Below are 24,442 nucleotides of genomic sequence, written 5' to 3'. Positions count from 1 at the left end.
CAGAGAAGGAGGAAGTCCAGCCAGACTCTAAGCAGTAAGTACACTGGCTGTAGGATGAGGAAAGATTCTTGGGGGATGTTTGTTGGTGGTGAAATAAGTTCTCCAGCCATTTATAGGGAAACTGGTCTCCCATTCTTGAGTTTCATTTGCCTGATAGTGTACGTGTGAGATTCTCCATTCCATATCCTCTGGTTACATTTTAGATTCAAATCTTTTAAAGGTGAGTAAAAGAGATTTAAGGAATTTCAGTCAGATCAAGACTTTATTATTTAAATATTAGATCATTGCAATTTTCTTGAATAAGTTAGTAAGTAAGTGACTGAGTGATGAATGAAAGTAGTTCCTGTTTAAACTTTAATGGTACTTTTTAGTTCATTTTCCTCATTGTCCAAGGTCTTGTAAATCATCTGTAAATACTTTAAACACTTTAGTTTTCAGTATCTTGAATAGCCCTCTTTCATATTAGTTATGAATATCTTACATGCTACTACAAAGTTAAAATATGTGTACTAGTTATGAATCATAGTCAATAGACTTATGTATTGCAAGAAATATTTCTGTACTTTGCCTAAATTGACTATGTATACTCCAAGCCTCTGTTGTGCTTGACTGGTTAGATATTTATTCTTAGTTTTGATTAGTCTTTTCCCTATCCTGGGGTTATACAAAGGTCCTAGGTACTTATACATCATGAAAGTGTTGGAGAGTCACCATGGGGCATTGGGGCAGTTGTCACATCTGTGGGGTCCCCTCTGTTTTGGCATCCTTTCTGGGGCCACAATGAGACTGGTAAAAGATTTTTATGCCTCTGTTATACTGTGGGATCCAGTCTCTCAAGAGGCAGTACCCAGACATACCCCGACATTTCTTCCATGGTACGGTCACCTCCAGGGGATGCTGCTACAAGAAAGGAGATGGCTCTGAATGACCTATGTTACCTTCCAGGAAACATTGCTCTCCACACACCCCAAAGCTTTTTCCCTCCTTACAGGGCACCCAGTGTCATCTCTTCAATGAGCTTAATTTTTTGTTTTTGCTTTTTTAAGATGGGGTGGAGCCAGAGATATGTATATATGATATATATAACTCTCCTTGGAATAGAGAAGTAGAAACAAAAAGTGAGAAGTCTTAAAATATATAAAGCCATCATATTTAAGAGGCATCTGTCATACTCTATCATTCATACTTCTCCTTTACAAATTAAACATGTTTAGTCTTTCAACTATTTCCAAAAGGGACATGGTTTTATATCTCTTCACTTTTCCCCTCATGCCACTTGATAAAATAGATATATTGGTTGTTTATAAGTAAAGGGTCCAGAATGGATGAGATAATCCAGTTCCCATCACACTTGGCATAAAATATCTGTAATTAAGATTTATACCTGATAGATATAATTTAATTTTTCAGTGGCAAGTAAAATAATGAGCGATTTAAAAAAACACAGTTGATGTTGACATAATCCATATACTCAAACTTTATGCTCCTGCAATCTGAATATTCCCTAGTCTGACTCTGGATTATATTGTTGGTGGTAGGTCTATGTTAAAGGGTTTTGAACAGGAGAGAGGGTCTGGGCAATGATCAAGAGATTTATATTTGGAAAAGTTACTGTGGCAGTCATGTAAAAGATGAAGCTAGAGGAAGAGAGATCAGAAGGAGACTGGAAGATAAGAAGTTATGGTATTAGTTTAGGACAGGGTAATGCCGTCCTGATTTGGGAGAATGACAGAAGGGCTTAGAAGGAGGCTTGATTAACAGAGCTCCTTTGAAGATGGGAATCAATACAACATAGCGACAAATAGTGGCTCCCCATTGTTTTGATGCTACACAAGCCAGTGAAAAACCCAGAACAAGGTGGGGCCTGACAATGACCATGAAAGGAAGATTTAGATGCAGACTTGGTTTCTTGTGAGTGTGAAGCTGCCAAACAAATCCCAAATTATCAAGCTTTGGATCACTAGCCATCAGGGAGATTCAAATTAAAACCACATTGAGATACCCCTTACACCAGTTAGAATGGCCAAAATTAGCAAGACAGGAAACAACATGTGTTGGAGGGGATGTGGAGAAAGGGGAACCCTCTTCCACTGTTGGTGGGAATGCAAGTTGGTGCAGCCTCTTTGGAGAACAGTGTGGAGATTCCTCAATAAATTAAAAATAGAGCTTCCCTATGACCCTGCCATTGCACTCCTGGGTATTTACCCCAAAGATACAGATGTAGTGAAAAGAAGGGCCATCTGTACCCCAATGTTTATAGCAGCAATGGCCACGGTCACCAAACTATGGAAAGAACCAAGATGCCCTTCAACGGACAAATGGATAAGGAAGATGTGGTCCATATACACTATGGAGTATTATGCCTCCATCAGAAAGGATGAATACCCAACTTTTGTAGCAACATGGAAAGGACTGGAAGAGATTATGCTGAGTGAAATAAATCAAGCAGAGAGAGTCAATTATCATATGGCTTCACTTACTTGTGGAGCATAACAAATAGCATGGAGGACAAGGGGAGTTAGAGAGGAGAAGGGAGTTGAGAGAAATTGGAAGGGGAGGTGAACCATGAAGGACTATGGACTCTGAAAATCAATCTGAGGGGTTTGAAGTGGCGGGGGGCGGTGGGAGGTGGGGGGAACCAGGTGGTGGGTATTGGAGAGGGCACGGATTGCATGGAGCACTGGGTGTGGTGCAAAAACAATGAATACTATTACGCTGAAAATAAATTTAAAAAATTAAAAAATAAGATGTTTAATATCAGAGAAATACACTTCTATCTTGTCTGAGCCATTTTCATTTTTACTTTTATGTCAGTAAATTTAATTCTAATGTGATATATTCTCTTATAATTTTATTTTTATTGAGGTAAAATTTGTCTGTAGTGAAATGCATGAAGGTTCATTGTACAATGCAATGAGTATTCTGGGTCTCTATTTCTGGTCACGACCATTCTAAAGCTTAGTGATTTAAACAATTTTTAAAAAATCTACTCTCATGGTCCTGGAGTTGATTATACACAATTGGGTAACTCTCATTTCGGGTCTCTCCTGTGATTTCAGTTGGATGTCAGCTGATGCACTAGTCATCTAAAGACTTGGCTGGGCTGGATGTCCAAAATGGCTCACTCACATGGCTGACAGTTGCTGCTTGCTGTCAGCTGGGGGCCTGGCTTGGTACTCAGCTGGAGCCATCAACCAAAGCTCTTATGCATGGCTTTCTATGTGATGTTGGCCTCCCATCATGGTGGCTAGACTCTGAGAGAACATCCTTAGGAGACCTAGAAGGAAGCAGCAAAGCTTTTTTATAATGTGATTTCATTGCACCACAGTTTTGCTTCTGTGCACCTGTCAGTCCAGCAAATCACCAAGTTAGGCCCAGATTCATAGAGAGAGTAAATTTAGATTCCATCTCTTGAGAGGCAGTGACAAGGCCACACTGCAGACAACATACAGTATAGGAGATATTGTTGTATCATTTTAAAAAAAATGTGGTCTGCTACACTGAGTTTTGATACATATTTATAGTCACTTTGGCACCTCCAGTATCTAACATTTCCATCTGTACCTTCCATCTAGTCTCCAGCCCCACGTCTCATCCTCCTAAGACTATAGCCATGGAATAGCTTTGTCTGTTCTTAAACTTCATGTATTTGGAATCATATAGTATGTACTTTTGTGTTTGGTTCTTTCACTCAATGTATTTTTGGTGCATGTAGCAGTAGTTTGCTTTTTATTACTGCGAAGCAATTGCTTGCTATTACCTATTACCTATTAAATAAGGTTTTATATGCAATGTTTTATTATTATTTAGTTCTAAGTATTGTGAAATTTCATTGTTATTTCTTCCTTGATCCAGAGGTGACTCAGAATTTGGTGCTCTATTTCCCACTATATAGAGGGTAAATTTATCTTTTTGTTAAAATTTTCTAACTTATTATGTTTTGATGCCAGGAAATATAATCTACTATGTGCATTACCTACTTTTTGTAATATAGTATGACTTGCTTTCTAGACTAGAATGTGATCAATTTTTAGAAATTATATTTGTTTGGGAAGAATGCATATTCTTTGATTGAATACAGAATTTGATTTGGTTTGTTTAGTATATTATATTAATTATATTGTTTAAATCTTCTGTACTTTAGCTGATTTCCTATTTTATTGCCTGCTTGACTTACTAATCTATTTTCTTAGAGCCACATTATCTGTCTATGTCTTTCTCCACCTGTGTGCATATTTGTTCACAATAGCTTTTCAGTTCCCCAGTAGCTTAGTTCTGGGTTTTTCTCTGATAATTTCTTGGATTTCAAATCTGTTATTCCTACAAGGTTGTTTTTATTTTTATTTATTTTTTTAAAAGATTTTATTACTTTGGGTGGAAGGGAATGAACCTGTACCAGCAGGAAAAGCAACAGGCAGAGGGAAAAGCAGACTCCCCGCTGAGCAGGGAGCCTGATGTGGGCCCTGAGATCATGACCCCAGCCAAAGGCAGACTTAACCAACTCAATGAGCCACCCAGGTGCCCCTACAAAGTTGTTTTTAAAGATAGAGGCCAAAAGCTTGTGTTAATTAGTTTTCTTTACTGGTATTGAATTCTGTATTACCTTTTTCATACTGTTTATTCAGAAATCTTTTTTTAATTGGATATAATCTCTTTTTTTGTATGTGCATATTCTTCTGAGATTTTTATATATTTTTAAATTAATATACTGCCCCCCTTTCCCCATATTTATACCTCTTTTTTCTTTCTCTCCTTTTTGTTTTTTGGCTAGGACTGCTTATTAAACGTTGAATTAAGTCATAAGAATAAGGATATCCTTTGCATTATTTCTGGCTTTTCAGACAAAACTTCTAAAATTCTGTTATTTATTATTATTATTTTTAAAAGATTTTATTTATTTATTTGACAGAGAGATCACAAGTAGGCAGAGAGGCAGGCAGAGAGAGAGAGGAGGAAGCAGGCTCCCTGCTGAGCAGAGAGCCCGACGCGGGACTCAATCCCAGGACCCTGAGATCATGACCTGAGCCGAAGGCAGCGGCTTAACCCACTGAGCCACCCAGGCGCCCTAAAATTCTGTTATTAATTTCATGTTTCTTTTAGTTTTTCTTAGATAGCTTTGATTAAATTAAGGAAAACTGATATCTCTACCTTGCAGACTTTTTTTTTCTTTAAAGATTTTATCCATTTACTTCGACAAAGATCACAAGTAGGCAGAGAGGCAGAGAAAGCGAGAGATAGAGAGAGGGAAGCAGGCTCACCGCCGAGCAGAGAGCCCGATGTGGGGCTCGATCCCAGGACCCTGAGATCATGACCCGAGCCGAAGGCAGAGGCCTAACCCACTGAGCCACCCAGGCGCCCCTACCTTGCAGACTTTTTAAAAAATTTGTTTGTTTCTATAATCACGAATGAAAACTGGACTTAACTGAATTATTCTTTAGTATATATAAAAATATTTTCTACATTTTTGTCTTAAGTTCATCAATGTTATGATCTGTGATAATATATTTTTATAATGGTAAATCATCCTTGCTCTTCTTGACTAAGTCTTCTCAGTTGTAATGAATTATTTTTTATTGACATTGCTAGATTTGGTTTCCTTGTGTTTTATTTAGAATTTTTGCAACTATGTTAATAGGTGAGATTTCCCTATAAATTTATTTTCCCATGCTGATCCAAATCCTGTAACCTTGAGTGGCTTAGAAATTTATCTCTTTAGCATAGGATCTGCTAACATTGTTGAAATTCTAAAAAGTCATTAAAAATAATAAAATCATAGAAAACTTTAGAAAGGTATTCTGGGGAGAAAGAATGAGCATAAGAATAAGAGAAAATGACAAGCTAATTTAAATAATTGTATTGCAGTTTTAAAAGCAGCTTTTGTGTAAGTGTTCTGTTTATTTTTTTGGTTTTCATAAAATATGACATATGTTTTAGAGATGATTAAATGATTAGAATCTAATATATATCATATCTAATATATATATCTTTATTTATCTATCTATATGATATTATATATGGTGGCCTCGTGAGTTCTAATTACTTACTGAGAAGAAATTGATTAAGCCTATGTTAAGTGTGAATCAATACTCTAAAAAATGTTATTATATAAAACTTCAATCATGCAGTAAAATTGGGAGATTACTAAATTAATCCCCATTCACTTTTAGCTCAGATTCAACAATTATCATTTAAGTTCATACATTGTGATGTATTTATTATATAGTATCTTTATGTCTAAAATGTTTATTACTTAATGCATTTGTATGATTAATTAGAAGAATATTATACAAAGAACAAATAGTAAGTAATGAGTGTTACTCTTCACTTGGATAATAATAACCCATTCACAGAACATATTATTATTATTATTATTATTTTGAACAATTGGGCTTTTTATTTTAATTTTTCATTATAGCTAATAATATTTAAAAAATATATTCACTGTATTTATGAAGGTATGAATGAATTGTGTGTTAGTTTCCTGTGGTTGCTGTAACACATTACCACAAACTTGGTGGCATGAAATTCATTTTCTCAAAATTTTGGAAGTCAGACGTCCAAAATCAGTTTCACGAGGCATAAATCACAGTGTTGGCAGAGCTGCACTTCCTCCAGATGCCCTAGGGGAAAAATCTGTTCCTGCTTCATTCAGTTTCTGTGATGCTGCCAGCATTCCTTCATTTGTGGCCACAATGCCAGGTACTATTATAATCCCTATTTATAGATGAGGAAACCGAGGTACCTGACAGTTAAGTAATTTACACAGTGACCCAGATGTAATCTGTGCTGGTGCGAGAATTTAAAGAATGCTGTTGATTCCTGTACTTTCATGGTTCCCTGTTATACCATACAGAAGTGTGAGAAGGAGACCTCACAGAAGTAGGGAGATAAGCCAAGTGATAAATGAAAAAGGAAGATGCATTATTTCTAGAAGGGATGGTAGGCAGAGTCAGTTACTTTAGTGCAATTAGGCAAGATCAGTACCGATAAACTCTCATGAAATTGTTTACCTTGAAATGGTTGTCAGCCTTGGGAAGATGATCTCAGTGCTGAGACAACAGAAACCAGATTCCAGATATTGGATGTTCTGCACCTGAATAAATTTAAGGGTAGATATAATTTAATATAAAAATCACATCTGATATAAGTAAAAGGTAAAAATCACACTTTTGCCCACCTTAGATAAATATGCTGGGTAAATCTGTGGAATTTATTTAAATTATTGGAAACTATCCCTAGAAAGTGGTAAAGAAAATGTGAGTTACTGTAGACCATCCTCTATGGTGGAGTGCTGTATAAATCAAGACAATTAGAGCAAATGAGGAGGTTGGTCTAAGAAATAGTTGCTGTCAAAATAATGATTTTTTTAAAAAAGATTTTATTTATTTATTTGACAGAGAGAGATCACAAGTAGGCAGAGAAGCAGGCAGAGAGAGTGGGGTGGGGGGTTTGTGGGGGGGAACAGGCTCCCTGCTGAGCAGAGAGCCTGATGTGGGGCTTTATCCCAGATAAAGCCCATCTAAGGTTGCCTACTAAGAGGGAGACTAGATCTCTTATCCTGAGATCATGACCTGAGCCAGAGGTAGAGGCTTAACCCACTGAGCCATCCAGGCACCCCATGATTTTTTTTTTAATATCTCATTTTAGTATTGAAGGGAAGACTTTATTTAAAAAAGAGAACAATCCAATCCTTAAGATCATTTTTATTCACTTAAGATTTTGTTTTCATTTCAATCTACAAATCCAGTCAGCACTATTTGTTTTGGGTATTACAGAGAGTATAAGGGTATTTCAATCTTAAAGATCTATTTAACTTTAAAAAAGCTAATTTTAAATTTACATAATGTTTTGCTAATTCAGGAAAAATGTCTATTTTTTGACAATGACGTAAAAGTGAAATAATCCAGTTTAATAAGTCCATTCTAATGTTTTTATATTTAATGAGTGTGATTTCTCAGCAGAATAAAAGAAATGTGTCTTGTATGTGATAGCAGAAAAATAAAATTTCTTGTCATCCTTTAACTTTTCTTGTTTTCAGATGGTGTTACTGAAAAGCTTGATATGTCTTTCTCTGTCCTTTTAATATAATTCACCAGTCAATATCCCTGCATGTAACTGTCCTGAGAAGGAATAAAATAATACAAATGATTACCCTAGTAGGTTTTAATAAATGGTGTAACAAAACTTTTTAATCAAATACTGTGTTAGAACCTTGATGTGTTGGCTTCACTAATGACTGCTATATGTGACTCCAGTTATAGTAATACAATGCAAAAAAAGCCCTACTGTACACACAATAATAATAATAATACCTTGTTGATAGCTTCAGGGTTTGGATTCTACTGAGAAACTGATTCTATGAAAAATCCACAGATTTACCTTGCATATTTATCTGAAGTGGGCAATTAAAAAAAATTTAAAAAACTTTAAGTAGGCTCCATACCTAGTGTGTAGCCCAATGATGGACTTGAACTCATGACCCTGAGATCAAGAATCAGGCACTGAACCAACTGAGCCACCCAGGCAGTCCTTAATGAAGAATATTTTTATGAAAAAACTAAAAATTCTGTTAAAGTTGATAACATTTTTTAGATTATCTATTTTGAGGTATCTTTGGAGAATGGGGTGTCATTTTAAACCTTGTTTTATTTGTTTATTTACCCCACTAAGGATTTAATTCTAACATCTCAATGGGAAACATTTTTGAGGACGTTCTTTTGAGAAACTTGAGATTATTTGGTTGTTGACTCTTTTACTCTTAGTCAAAAGCAATCCTAACTAATAAAATACATTGGCGAGCCATACTATCTTCTATTCAAATAGTATTTGAATAATAAAATATTGTTGGTTAAGCACTGGCACTATTACTTTCAAGATTGGTACTCCCAAGATAAGGCAGAAATAGAGAGGAATCATGTAAAAACTTCTGCAGCAGTTTTGATTTTTTCCACCCATCCAATCTGGGGGAGTCTCATCAACAGGGTATTGTGGAACTTGCGTGTTGAGCAGATGGTGCAAATACTTACCACTAGTACCAGCAGATGTGCAGGATCTTTGGAAAATAGCTTCAATGATTAGTTCAAACACTTAATCTCTAACTTCTTGAAATATCAAAAAATATGGCTGACTGTAGTCAATCCTATAAAATATATCACTAAATGGCTAAGAGCTCTAGGTCAGTATGCCTAACACATGCACACAAAGACCAGTTTGCTTTCCATTCAGTTTTCCTTCAATTATTTTTCTTCCTATTTTCCCCTTTCTATTCATTTGGAATTGATTTTTTAAAAGTAACTTATCTTACAATATGTCTGACTCAAATTTGTATTCCTAATCTCTATTTCTGGAATATGTGCTGTTTTATGAATGGTGGGTTTCTTTTTGTCTTCTTTTGAAAACTTTGTTTTAGTGTAATTAAGCATCTTATCTTCATAATTTTGTATGACTTACAATAAATACTTGTTAAGCATAGTAGCAATCATAAATGTGCAACATTTGTTACCATATTTATCAAATTAGCCCTTTTGAATATCTTTATTTCTTTATTATTATTGTTTGGTGCTTATGTGTGCTTTATCTCCCTCATTAAATTGCTTGTAATTGTTTTCCTGAGTTCCTTTTAAGGTAGGAACATCTGATGTGAATCCAATATGATGTTGTTCACTGGTAAAAATTAAACTCCTGGGGCGCCTGGGTGGCTTAGTGGGTTAAAGCCTCTGCCTTCGGCCCAGGTCATGATCCCAGGGTCCTGGGATCTAGCCCCACATCAGGCTCTCTGCTCAGTAGGGAGCCTGCTTCCTCCTCTCTCTCTGCCTGTCTCTCTGCCTACTTGTGGTCTCTGTCTGTCAAATAAATTAAAAAAAAAACTTTAAAGAAAAATTAAACTCATGAATATATTAGTCCTGTTTGGGAAAAACTTATATTGTATATTAAAATTAGGGTCACTCTAAATGACATCCCTATATATATAACCCAGTATAGCTACTGACTTAAAAATACATTTACCTTATATTCAAATGGATGTAGATTATTAGAAGCAGACCTTGCTATAACCAATAGCAATACATAATAATGTTTTGTGTTTATAATCCATTTTGTACTGGATATTTTCCTGATGGCCTTTCAGATCCGTTGTCTGTCCTTTTCCACTCTGCTTTATACCTTCTCTGGCTTCTAGTTTAGCTTAGCTAATGGGAAGTGCAGGCAGGTAATTGGAGTGAAGGACAGAAGGGTGAGATCAAAATTCCTGTTTCTAGTCTCCCTCTTAGCAGGCAACCTTAGATGGGCTGTATGTCTAGACCAAAGGCCAAAGTTTGTTTGTTTGGTTTGTTTGTTTGTTTGTTTGTTTTTAAATCAAACACCACTTTCCTACAGCTATTCTTTCTGGCTCCTTCTTTCCCTCAGTTCCAAGAGTGGTGGTTTCACCCCCTTCTTCCAGACTTGAGAATGGCACCATCTCAGATATTATTTCATTGTATTTTTTTGTTTGTTTGTTTGAATAACTCTGCCCATCTCTTTGGAGTCCCTTTATTTAGTTACTCCATTTGAGTGTGTTTTCTGCTTCCTGTTAGAACCTTAATTAATCAGTTTTTAACAATTACCTAGCTTAAAAACTAAGTGCAAAAGAATTCAATGGAAATCTGACTACGTATTTCAATAGTTCATTTTGCTATTTAAATACTGTACTAAACAGAAATAGTGTCTTCTAGTTTTGGTCTTATACTCATAAAATGTATTCAGACATACTTCAAAAGGAAAATAAAACTGGATATGAGGACAAGCTGAGAAAGCGTAATCTAACAGGTAAAAAGAAGACAAAAAAATTTACAAGTAATTTTAGAAAGCAGGAAGCATAGTAATCTAATAATGATCACAAGCTCCTACATAAAGCTTCTTATATACCAAGCTCTGTTCTAACCAATCTACATATATTGACCTATTTCTTACAGCAACTCTGTAGGGAGGTACTATTCCCATTATACAAGTGGGGAAACTGAGGCACAAGCAGTTAAGTAAATCAATTTGATTGTATCCATTTAACTACTATGCCATATTGTTCTTCTAAGGGTTTTGCTGATCCAGTAGTCTAAAGTATAAAGTATAGTAAAGGCTATATTATACGAAAGGATAAGTTTTTATATAGTAACATAAATAGAATGTTGGTTTTCAATTCAAAGTTGGGTTTGACTCCTGGGTCCGACATATTAAGTTTAAATTCTTCCTTCCTATAATTTCTTTCCTAAGTCTGATTTACCTTCTTGCTACCCTTTTCCCCACAAATCATGAATTTGCTTGTAATGTATTCTTTAGTACTAAAAGTGCATTTGTACTCTAAAATAAAATTTAATATTTTTCTTTAGGTTTATGATCTGTGAGTATGTCTGTTAACAAGTCACCCATGATTAATAAATTAGGAGTGATATCTTCTTCTTATCATGAAAAATTCTTGAAGTCTAAAATTCAAAATTTAAGGAAAAGAAGGAAAAATAAATCAAAGTAAGTTTGAAAGAATTTTCATGTTAATAAACTTGCATATCAATGTATTATAGAATTTAGAAAGCAGAGAATATTATGAACAATTTCTTTAAAATCATATATGGCTCTAAAATATGTATCTCTATATATTTACTCTTTTTAAATAAATAGATTCATAATTTTTAATGATCATATATTTCTGAAATTTTGAATTCTATACTATCTGTTTAAAATAAACATTGTCCTATAATTATATATGTTTATTAAGCTGCCATAATAATCTTTGAAATGCACAAGAGAAAGTATTTAGTAAGTACCATCTTACGAAGCACTTTAGTTATTTCTGTGTCCTTTGCTATTTCAAATTAAGCCAAAATAGAATGTCATTCTGCATTTCAAATTATTTTCTTGGGATAAAGTTTCTAAAATGAAGTTATCAGATCAAAGCTTGTTTATAATTTAAAAGTTGTGATTTTAAGAAATTTTTAAAAACTTAAAAATGTAGAGAATTATAGACTATGTAAGAAAACTTGCATAGTGCCTTTTGGTTACATTTGTTTCAAATATTTTTCTTAATAAAAACTAGATCAACAGATAAAAGTGAAGCTTTTTGACCACCTGCCCTCCCAACTAAAATAATTGTGGTATATATCTTTTCACTTCATTTTTTTATTTTAATATGAATGAATATAAAATTGCATTTTCCATGTAAATATAAATATAATTATACCTAACTTATTTATCTGTGATTTGATTTTTTAAAAGTCAGTGTTATGTTTTAAATTCAATCCACACCAGTAATTGTGTTTTATTATTGGTAATTATTTCTTTATTCATTTTAGTGGCTATATAGTGTTACATATAATGCATACTTCTTACTTTATTTTCCAGTTTTTTTGCCAATGAATCAGTGCTATAGTAAAAATCATTATATATTTCTCTTTGTATACCTGGGTAAGTGCTGCTTTGGAGTGGGATTTTTTTTTTTTTATTCCTCACTTTTTGAATTTTCCTTAATGCTCTTGCTGTCTAGAGTATCTCAATCAATTTACATTGTCTCCAACAGTATATGAAAGTATCACCTCCTGCATCTTTGCCTTCGCCTGATATTGTCAGACTTCTATTTGTCATTGTAATAGGCCACAAGTGGGACTTGCCTGATAACTTTTTAAAATCTCTGATAACTAATGAGATTCAGCATCTTTTAATATTTGTTACCATTAGATTTACTTTTATCTGTTTATTTACCAATTTATTTTTTAGGTGTTTTTTTCTTACTGATATTTGATATTCTTAAATATTTGTTATGAATTCTTTCAGTTGTTGACTTGTCTTTTAACTTTGCTTTTGTGATGCATTTCATCTACAGAAGTCCTGGAAATTAATATAGTCATTCTGATTTTAAGAGTAGTTATATACTTTACATTGCTGATTTTGTTCATTCACTCCATTAGCCCATTTCATTAACATACTGTGAACTATCCATTCATTCTTCTGTTGTTGGCCACTTCAATTATTTCCCGTTTTTGGTTATTATGAATGACGTTTCCATGAACAATCTTGTACAAGCATCCTAGCACATATCCTAAGGTACATATGTGGGAATGGAATTGTTGGATCATGGGATATATGCCATTTAGTGAACAGAACTTATTCTCAGTCTTTTATGATTAGTGATTTTTGTATTTTGGTTAAGAATCTGTCTCCACCTCAATATCATGTAGATATTCATGGTGTTACCTACAGGTCTAATTTTCCTTTTTTATTTAAATACCTAGTTGATTAACACCATGTTTTGAAAAGAACATCCTTTTCCAATATTTTGCTAGTACAACTATTGCATAAAGTATCCACATATAATGGGTATTTTTAGCTTGTCTATTCTGTTTCACTGGCCCATTTGTGTCTATACCAGTGCCATGTTACCTTAATTGTCATCATTTTAATAATAACAATAGTCAACATGACTGATTTTCCAAATATGTTGTTCTTCATTAATATAATTTTTAGAGTCAGCTTGTCATTTTTTAAAAAAACTTGTTGGGTTTGGTTATTGGATTTTTCTGAATCTGTAGACAAGTTTGAGGATAATGGCATCTTTATTATTAGAAGGATTCCAATATGAACAAGATATAACTTCCATTTATTTAGTTACTTGTGAAATTTTCTCAGTGAAGTTTTTTTTTTTTTTTTTTAAGATTTTATTTATTTATTTGACAGAGGTCACAAATAGGCAGAGAGGCAGGCAGAGAGAGAGGAAGGGAAGCAAGCTCCCTGCTGAGCAGAGAGCCCGATGTGGGGCTCGATTCCAGGACCCTGGGATCATGACCTGAGTCGAAGGCAGAGGCTTTAACCCACTGAGCCACCCAGGCGTCCCCTCAGTGAAGTTTTAATGTTTCTTTCTTAGGGGACTGTGCATCTTTAAGATGTTAGGTTTTATTCCCCTGTATTTGGTATTTTGTATACAATATATGTTTTATGCATATATTTTTAAATAGATTTTTTTATGTTTCCAGAAGAGAGAAATACAATCGATTTTTATACATTGATTTTACATGCAATTATATTGCTAAATTCTCTTACTGATTCTAAGCATGCTTATCTCAATCTTTACTAAAAAAGAATAAACATTTCAAGATTAAGTAGAATTAGGGTCCTCAAACATTATCTAGCAATTTAATTCTAATTTGTGGTTTTTAAATTTCCACTAGACTTCATTACTAATTTAAGTAGTTAATGTTCCTTTATATTTTATTTATTGTTAATCACTTTCCTTGCTTTGCCTTCCTTTTTGCTTTTTAGGCCTTGTTTTTCTTTTGCTAGCCAGATATACAACTTATAAAATTTTAGAATTTTTTGTTGAGAAAAATCTGATCTTGTTAGTCTGAATATACTTTTATTTTATTATTATTCTTTTTTTTTTAAAGATTTTATTTATTTATTTGAGAGAGAGACAGTGAGAGAGAGCATGAGAGGCGAGAAGGTCAGAGGGAGAAGCAGATTCCCCATGGAGCTGGGAGCCTGATGTGGGACTTGATCCCGGGACTCCAGGACCATGACCTGAGCCGAAGGCGGTTGCTTAACCAACTGAGCCATCCAGGCGCCCCTTATTCTTATTCTTGAAGGAAATTTAAAACTGAATACAGAATTATCTTTGGTCGTTTATCACTTTTATTCCCTTTCTTTTCCCTCCTCAGCAGACTGATGTCATTCCACTCATAGTTTCCATTATTGCTGTTGAGACGTTAGGTGAAATTTTGATGCTATTTCTTTAATATTAATTTGTGTCCTCCTACCTTGGGTGCTTTAAAAAATTTCTTATTGTCTTACATTTTCTGCAGTTTTACAATGATGTGTCAGAATGTAATTTTTAAAAATTACTTGCATGGATCTCTCAAACCTTTTAAATCTGAGGACTGTGTCATGATTCCTAAAAAGTTATCAGATATTATTTCTTCAGAAATTACCTTAACAACTCATTTTCTTTCCTTCTGAGAATTTTTACTAAATGTGTATTAGATCATCTCATTGTATTTTTTACTTTCCCCTCTTTCATCTCCATTTTCTTTTTTTGTCTCTTTTTACTGTACTTTGAATAGTTTATTCTGATATGTGACATTTTCCTTGTGACTACTTCTCGTTACCCAATTTACCCACTGAGTTTTAAATCTGCCTGGAGTGTAGCTCTGCATTAAGACTGATCTCAGCAACACACACAAATGCACACACATGTTTTTCCATTCTTTTTACTTTTCTGCTGAGCACCATAGCAGCCTTCTCTACAGCTCCCTGGAGTTGGGAAGAATGGACTGGGATTAGTTCTGATTCCTTTTACCTTAGGCATTTAGTTAGGCAATGTGAAGGGAGTCCAAGTTTCCTGCACCTTGAAAATCCTGGCTTTTGCTTACTGCCTGGCCACTTAGAAAACATACCTGGTCTTGTCTGCATTGCCCCTTGTACCAAGGGAAACCAGATTCTGTTTCTGGCACCAGCTGTTTGAGATGAAGCAGAGAACTTGAATGAAGGAACATAACCTTTATTTTTCTTCTTAGGTGTCACATGAATTGTCATATGCCTCACATTGTATTTGCTTCACATATTCTTCCTTAAAGCATGCGTTTTTGCAGGCCTAGTGTGGATTCCGTTAGAGACACAGTTAGGGCTCCCTATAAATCCTTCAGATGAGGTACTGAAGTCTATTCCAGACCAAAGAGAAAATCACACAATCTTACAATGGATTACTTGGTTCAGAGTATACTATTTTGTTATGATTTTCTTCTTCACTAAGTTTATTTTATTGTGTGCAGTCTATTGCTTTTTCTACTTCGTCTCAGAGATGGAGAACACTGGAAGATTTTGAAGACTTACATCAAATACATACATTTATTTTAGCTGACTGGAAAGAATAAAAGGGAGTGTAAGTCTTACATTAGGAAGATTTAGTCAAGCTATTAGATTATTTTACATCTTTCTCACAGAAGCTGCTATTTTTTTTTATATTTGGGAGGCTCTAGTCTTCAAAGTTTCCTAAAATGTTAATAAACCTGAAAATTTTCCTTTTTATTAATGTTTTTGACACTTTTATAGTTAGAAAATGTGCTCTGCAAATACATGCTCTAAATATTTTAAAATGCTCTATATGTACATATCTATATAATGTTACTGATTTTGATAAACATACATTTATAATACAATATAGCATTGTAGTGTGGGCTATAAATGTACGTTGTCAGCAGCAAGAATAAACTTTTCTAGACTTACATTTATATTCTGGTCATTTGTTTATTTTATCTATAGTATGTTTTTCATTTATCTCAATTATTATAAGCCTTTAGTGAAATTATAAATGGTTAAGACCGTGTAATCAGCTCTGTTAATTTTAGCCCGAGACATCTATATTATCACCTTTGGGGATGGCTACAGATGATTTAGCCAAAAATATGGTGACTTAGGATCTGGATGGCCATAAAGAGCATGAACACATGCAATTAAATGTAGCTTCTTTTAGTATGTGTTACCCCAAATGAGAATATCTGTACAAAGTATGTAGAGTCTTGCAAAATCATAGAAATCATAGTCTTCTTATACTGGGGCTTATACCACTGTCTTAGCCCACGTCTCTAGAAGGCAGAATATGAGAAGAGGATTAAAATTCTAATGATTTATTTGGGGTCAAATAAATGCAAAGTCAGTGAACTAAAGATTAAAAAAAAAAAAAAGGAAAATGGTGCAGGAAACCTTGCTGCATTACTACCTGGAGCACTAAATCACAACTTGGCAAAATGAAAGATAGCAGACAGATCCATACTTGGTATGATGGTACTCATTAAGGCATGGTTTCAGGAAGAAGCCACATCTAGTCCATGGAATGGAGAAATGGGAAGGGTTATTCATCTTATCTGTTGCTTTTTGTCTAGCATTTTCCTTGGTCAAGATTCATTACATAGGTGCAACTCATCCATACTTCCAGTTTGTGTCATCCAGCACATGGCTACTCCAAATGTAGAAGAGGAGGGACAGCTCACTCTTTGGGCCATAAAGATCATGCAGGCAGGAATCAAGTGAATCTGAAACTGTACAGTATTCATGGCCAATACAGGCACTAATCATGACCTGACAGCTTTGTATTTTGCAGAATGTTTTCAGATAACAGATTTTTGTTATCCCTAAACTCAACTCGGTATTAGTAATTCATTAGTGAAATTACTCTTTTTTTTAAAAAAAAAGATTTATTTGTTTATTTGAGAGAGGGAGAGTGAGAGAGAACACGAGTGGAGGGAGGGTGAGAAAGATCTGAAGCAAACTCTGCACTGAGCATGGAGCCCTACACAGGGCTTGATCTCATGACCGTGAGATCATGACCTAGCTGAAATTGGTCACTTAGCCAACTGAGCCACCTAGGCACCCTGTGAAACCACTCTTGAAGATTTCCACAGACTTTCTAAACATTAGCTCTAATGATCTCTTTGTCCTTAGTTTTGATATCCCTGCAGATGTGTATTTTTGGTCTTTATCTTCATTCTGTTCTTTGGTATTTTGGTCTTTATCTTCATTCTGTTCTTTGGTATTTTGGTCTTTATCTTCATTCTGTTCTTTGGTATCCCAGTCTAGAATTGCTTGTTTGCATGGAACAGGCACATTTTATTTACCTTTACTAGCTGAAACATAGACATACAGGTACACCTAACTGCAAGAAAGAATCTTTTCATAAGAAAAAGGAGAATAAACACTGATGTAGGCATCTATGAATCTCTGCCATAGACCACTCTTCAATGCCATTTATGTTTGTTCTCAACCCAGAATTTCCATCTTCATTTCCTATCTTGATTTTAAGGATTCTGTCTATGCTGGGTTAAAATTCTTATTTTTTCTTATTTCTTCTCCTTGGTCCTGTTTGTATTAGTTAGGATAAATTTGAAACAACTATAGAAAGAAACTTATAATTTCAGTGGCTTATATCAGATAGAAATGTATTGTCTGACATAAAAAGTCAGTGGATCAAGGCTGACCGGACAGCTCTGCTTTTGGGGTCAGTGAGAAACTCAGGACCCTCATTATCTCATAGGGTGTTGTACTCATCTCCCTAATCAAAGCTGATTCAGCACTGTGTCTTTGTTCCAGTTCACAGGAAGGAGAAAAAAGCATCATTCTAGAGAAAATGGTATGTCTTTAAGTTAGAGGTGACCTGAAATTTGCATATATTACATTTGCTCATATCCCACTGGCTTGGCCATGTGCCCATATCTAGCAGCTAGAAAGACTGGGAAATATAGAGTAGCTAGGTGATCATAAAGAAAAGGCAGAGAAAGAATTTTGAAAGGACAGTCGCTGTTCTGTCACGTTCCAGTTCTTCACTGTTCAAGGTGTAGCTCAAGTGCCATTTCTGCAAAGAAGCTTTTTTTTTGAACCTTTAACCAAAAACAGTATTGCTTATAACTAACAGTCATTCAGCACTTGATATGTATCAGGAACTAGACTTTGTGTTCTGATTTGATACTTCCCAGAATTCTACAAGATTTTCTCCTCATTTTCACATATGCAAAATGATAGTTCACACAGATTAAGTTATTAAGCAAAGACTATATGTCTAGGAATCGTTGGAATCATGATTTCTACTTCTAAACCCTACAGGATTTCTTTTTTTTTTTTTAGTACATTTTTTTTGTTGCATCTCATTTCCCTTCCAAATTGGGAACTTTCTGAGGTTGAATCTGATTTCTCCTCTCACCCTTATTGTACATAGCAAAATATCTTGTGTGTAAGAGACTTCTCTTAAATATTTACTAAACAAATGAGTTGTCAGCTAAAAAAGTTCTGATAAATAGTTTAGGTACATTATTAAAACAAAGTATATTTTCTCTATATGTAAAATGGGAATGATGCTCTTTATTTACTATCTATTCCACAGACTGCACTTATATACTTATAATACATTACATTTATTTTTGAAGAAAGTAGAATGTGTGAAGAAATTTGAATGTGGGAAGCCAAAGTGTATTTTCTATTCAAATGCCTATATTTACTCTTTAAAGTGTCTTTTTTGCTTCTTAGGTGTTATTTGTATATCATTATATGATAATTTGTGTAATGAACTCAATTTCTTTGTGATGGGCTAGACATGGTTCAAATAGCTGTATTTATTTCCCACTAAATATTTACTGACATGAGCTATGGGACACCAATTAAGGGATTCAGTATCTATACAGAAAGCTGAAAGGCATTCACTTTCCATGTTTTCAAAGATTCCTTATCTTCTTGTAATTCCGATAGCACTTTGTACAAATGGGACGATTAAAGCTAGCTATTTTGGGCTCTTCATGAGCATCAAAGAAATGTCATCCCAGATGACTATCAAGAAAGAATTTTCAGCCAGCCTACACTGTATCTATCTAAGCAGATGTCTCCATGGGCAAGAGTGAGATAGAGAACACGAAATCAAGAATGAAATGACTAATTTCAAAATGCCCAGTTCTAGCAAAGCTTGTGCATGCTAACACCTCAACTATTCCTCTGTTTTACTACAAGCTCCATGAGGGCAGGGTTTTTTATTTCATTCTTGTATCCCCACTTTAAAGTCTAATAGGAGACGGTCAACATCTCTGCTTATTCTGTGATTGTTAAGGCACCATTACTTTTACATACATCTGTCTCCTCAATAAGACTGTGAATTATGCAGGGGCAAAAATCTGATTTTTATTCATGTATTTTTTCCCCTGTATCCCACAAAACAACTAACTCAGTAAATTCTGAATATAGTAAGTTGTTACAAAAATGTGTTTTATTCTTCTGGACCGCTCGTCCTGATAGCATGACTCTAACAGTTATTTGACCACACAAATAAGCAACTCATTGATTCTACTACTTAATCACTATTCCTCTGATATCACTTTCATAAAAAAATATTTTATTTATTTATTTGACAGAGATCACAAGTAGGCAGTGAGGCAGGCAGAGAGAGAGGAAGGGAAGCAGGCTCCTCACTGAACAGAGAGCCCGATGCGGGGCTTGATCCCAGGAACCTGAGATCATGACCTGAGCTGAAGGCAGCGGCTTTAACCCACTGAGCCACCCAGGCGCCCCTCTGATATCTCTTTTGATCCCATGCCCATCTTAAATCCTGTGGTATATCATTATAATCACTCTACTCATTCTCTTACATACACTGTCAACTTACTTTTCCTACTTCTCTTTGAAATACTTGTTTACTCTCTCTGCACTTTCCCCAGGGGTTCCTTTCTATTTGCAAGGCTTTAAATACCACATGTGTCTTTAATGACTCAATAATGACTCCAAAATTGATGTATCTAGACTGAACTTTTCCCCCTGAAATTCAAACTCATTTACCTGTCTATTCTCTGTCTCTACTAGGATGGCTATGGTCATCTCAAATGTAATATATCCAATACTGAACTTATTCTCTACCCTCACCCCAAATCTGCTTCTGCACCAATCTTCCCCTTCTCAGAAAATTGCAGTTCCATCCTTCCAGTTATTCAGTTCAATCATGACTCTTTTCTTTTTTTTTTCTCTCTCTCATGCCTAATTTCTAATTCTTTAGGCAGTTTAATTGGAGCTAATGTCAAAACATAGCCATTATCCAATCTCTTCTTTTTACTGACATTGCTATCTTCTTGATCTAAGCCACTACTGCATCTCACCTAAGTATACATGTGCCTCCTTCCATGCTACCTCCCACCTTTCCACACTCCAGATCTCAGTAGACATTGGAATGAGCCTATTAAAACCTAAGCTGAATCATGACACTCCTCTTATCAAAACCCTGCAATAACTTCTCATCTCATCCAGAGTTAATCTGATACTTGTCACCTCTCTGATCTTGCCACATACATCTTTCCTCCTTTGCTCATTTTACTGCTGCCACAGTTGCATTTCACTTGCATGAAGGGAATAAAAATTTAGCTTAAATTGAACCAACACTGTTATATGATAGGAGATAAATCAGTCTTCAACATAATCGGAACTGTGCTGGGTTTTACCTATGAAGAAGGCATATACCAACAAGACTTCTGGCAACCATTTCAGAAACTCTTCTTTTAGAAGCTATAAAATTCTTTTACATCATGAGAATTGTTTCTTAATCCAAGAGTATGATTAGATAAATCAATCTAATATCTCTTTTGATCCCATGCCCATCTTAAATCCTGTGTGTGTGTGTGTGTATATATATATAAATTTATATATTTATATATTTATCTTACTGATTTCTCTGTATGTGTATGAAACATTTTTATTAAGGTAAGGTACTTTTTCAAAAGAAAATAGTTATGCTTAGCTCCTAGAAATAGACTAATTAAAATTTGGGAACTATTAGCTATAACTGTTGATTTGTTTTTTGGTTTAGTCCATCATTTTCAATCACAAAAGAATTCATCTTGAAATTCAACCAAGCAAGAAATCCAAAAGAGAAAGAAGAGTTGTTGGACCTAGCTAGAAAAACCATTCTCAGATGTAAGGTAATAGTACACTATTTGATTATTTAATATATGGACTTTCTGTTCTAGTTGGTGGGTGGTTACATGTTCTAAAATATCAAAAGTAAAAATAAGAAATAACTTTTTAAAGTCATTAAGTATCATTAAAGATATTAATGCAAAGTAAAATTAAAGCTGATAACCAGATAATTTAATGTAAAAGGGCTTTTTAGGTGAAGATTCTCCACAAATTATTGAAGAATATAGTTAGCTGTTGATACTAGTCCAGGAGCTCACCACAAAATATGAAAGGCTGGCAAATAAATTTTTGATTATGATAATTCCACTTTTTCCTTAAAAAAAAAAAAAAAGGTTGACTGAGGTATCATGTGTCCCAAAGAAGAAAGGAAGCTTCCCTAAACCTTCACAATACATATATGATATACTCTGTTCTCTCTCTATAACTATTCACCGAACTTATAGAAAATACATTCTTTAACAGTATGCATTAGCTTCCAAACTTTCAAACACGTATCAAAACAGAACACGAAGTGAAATAAGTCCTTGTTTTGCTCTTACATTAGATCCAGTTTGTGTTAGGCAGAGAAGTAATATACATATTACCAAATACACATATACCATATACGTATATATTTTGGTATATGTATATATACATATGATACATATCTACCATATTACCAATATACATAATATAAAAAATTAATGAAATAAAAGTTGCACAGAACTGGAGCATATATTAAGCCATCTTTTTTGTTGTGGTAGTGGTGATTTCCCAGCATTCCACTTCACTGTTGCTCACATATGTTACAATTTTGAAAAAATTTGATTAGAAGAAGAATATTCTTCTGGCAAGTATGCATGCTGAGAGGTGCTAGCAGATACATTCATCAGTGAGCTTCTGTCCAATTGTCCAACTGCTCCCTGGGGAAGCCCCAGGAGTGGGCCCATTAAGGGAAGAGTAGCAGTGTTGGTATCTGTCTCAGGTTCATTAATTTCAGTCCATTCCCAGGGAAGTAGCCAGAGTTTTCCAGCAAATTGGCATGAAGCTAATTTCTGTTGAATCACATTGAATATACTTTTCCTTCTAGAATCAGAGATGCATTTTCTGGGTTGGATAATGAGGTAGAAGTAATTCCTTCAGAGTAAAGAATGAGAATTATTTTTAGCAAATAACTAGTGGTATAACTCAGAATATTAACAAGCATCCTTTACATTTTAGCACCAATACAATTTACATAAAATATCAAAAAATAAAATTGATATAAACAAAAATACAAAGTTTTATATAGACTAGCTATAGAGCATAGCCTCATAGAGTGACTTTCAGAATATAACTAAAGAATAATCAAAATAAGTAAACTAGTAAATAAATTTGTAAGAAGCTATACATTTTGGTTTGCCTTTTCATGCTTACTCATAACAGAGAAAATTGGGTCTCAAAACCTTAGGCTCTGGGAAGCATGTGCATCTTCCTACTGCATGGACGGAAGTAATATATCTAGCTCAGTGCAAAGGAGAAATCCAAGATGGTACGTACTCTTACTAAGCTCTTCTTAGTTACCCTGAATGTTTTCTAGATTAGCATAAAAGGTATAACTTGTGACCTTTACTATTTAGAAATTGTGCAAGAGCCAAGGAAAATTCGCCATTCTATATTGAAATATCTGGTAATGTTTCACTATGAAAGCTCTTTTTGTAATTTTGGATTTATGAATTTGACTGCTCAACTTTTTAATTACAAAATTGTTTTAAAACCTATTGTTCAGAACAGTCTTCATTACTTTTTTCTAAAATTAGTAACTAATTAAAAAGTAATATAAAATGTCATTGAAGTGATTTTCAATTACAATAGGCACTATACTTTAGAGAAACTTGTTTTGGCATTTTATAATTCTTACTCATAAAATGTTAACCAAATGGTCCTTTGTTTTTCACTTATTTTAAACAGCCATTTTACTCATTACGTTTTCATTTATCACTTCTCATTTATATGTCTCCTTCCAAACCATCCTCCAACCAATCTAAAAAAGAAATTAAAAAACATTGTTTTTCAAGAGGTAAAATACCTTTTATCATGAACTTTATGTGGATGCCTTTTAAAATGAGCTTTAGAATGTTAACCATATGAAGTCAGAGAGTAGTTCTCCATGTAAACTGAGTTTTGTAGGACTAACGGGGAGGTTTCAAGCAACAGGACGAGTAAGAACAATTCTGTATTTAACTTGTCTTTATGGCATTTTGATCACAGTGCTATCCACAGCCTGACCTCTATTAAATGTTTAAACGATATTGAAGTAAACACCCCTCGCTTATGAACAACCAGTAGCTACTTGTTTTTCTTTGGCCATTAAACCTTTTTGTTTAGGTGTCCTGCAGTCGTGTGATTCAGAAGAGGGCAGGCCCTTGCAGCCTGGGTGTAGTGTGGTGGTGGGGTGGAGGGCTGGGCAGTGAGTCTTGGGTGATCTAAACGAATCATGGATATTCCCATTTGCTTGCCAGTGATTAGATTAGGAGTGGTCAAAGGAGCTGGTCCTAACCAGAGATATAAAAGCAGGTCTATTTCAAGTACTTTTTGTTGAATTGCTTTTGAAAAAGATAGACCCGGGAAGAAAGCATCTCTTTCCTCCCTATGCCTTTTGATGTGTCTCTAAATGGCTTGGTAAGAGAAAGATGCCTGGAGCTTGTGTGGTCATCCCTGTTACCATGTACATCAGAAGAACTAGAAAATGAAAGAAAAATGCTTATAGAGGGCAGGTATATGAACCAGCCCTACAGTCTTTCCATCTGTGATCTTGTGAAATAATAAACATACTTATTTTGAAGACGGTTTCTTTGCATTTCCTGTTACACACAGCCAAAAGCTTTTTCATTCTTCAAGATATTGAACTCCAAATAAAAACCCTAAATATAAATTCTTAGTAACAGCTCCACAACTGAAAAACCTCCACATCTGTGTCTTGCAAATCTCTTGTCTGCTCCTCATTCTATAGTTCACTCTCCATGCAGCAGTGATC

General features: G+C 34.5%; 1 protein-coding gene across 1 annotated transcript in view; it reads left to right on the top strand.

The window, feature by feature from the left end:
• Window positions 1-10,730: 10,730 nt before the first annotated feature.
• Window positions 10,731-24,442, top strand: part of TMEM232 (transmembrane protein 232) — a 262,209-nt gene continuing 248,497 nt past the window's right edge. Inside the window, exons 1-4 of the mRNA XM_059416391.1 lie at window positions 10,731-10,855; window positions 11,377-11,496; window positions 21,338-21,449; window positions 22,852-22,957. Of these exons, the coding sequence (XP_059272374.1) occupies window positions 10,731-10,855; window positions 11,377-11,496; window positions 21,338-21,449; window positions 22,852-22,957 (463 nt within the window). The remainder of the gene's footprint in view (window positions 10,856-11,376; window positions 11,497-21,337; window positions 21,450-22,851; window positions 22,958-24,442) is intronic.

This window comes from Mustela nigripes, chromosome 12 (genome assembly GCF_022355385.1).
Source record: "Mustela nigripes isolate SB6536 chromosome 12, MUSNIG.SB6536, whole genome shotgun sequence".
NCBI lineage: Eukaryota > Metazoa > Chordata > Mammalia > Carnivora > Mustelidae > Mustela > Mustela nigripes.
The sequence above is the reverse complement of the archived record's forward strand: the minus strand, read 5'-3'. Positions and strand labels throughout refer to the sequence as shown.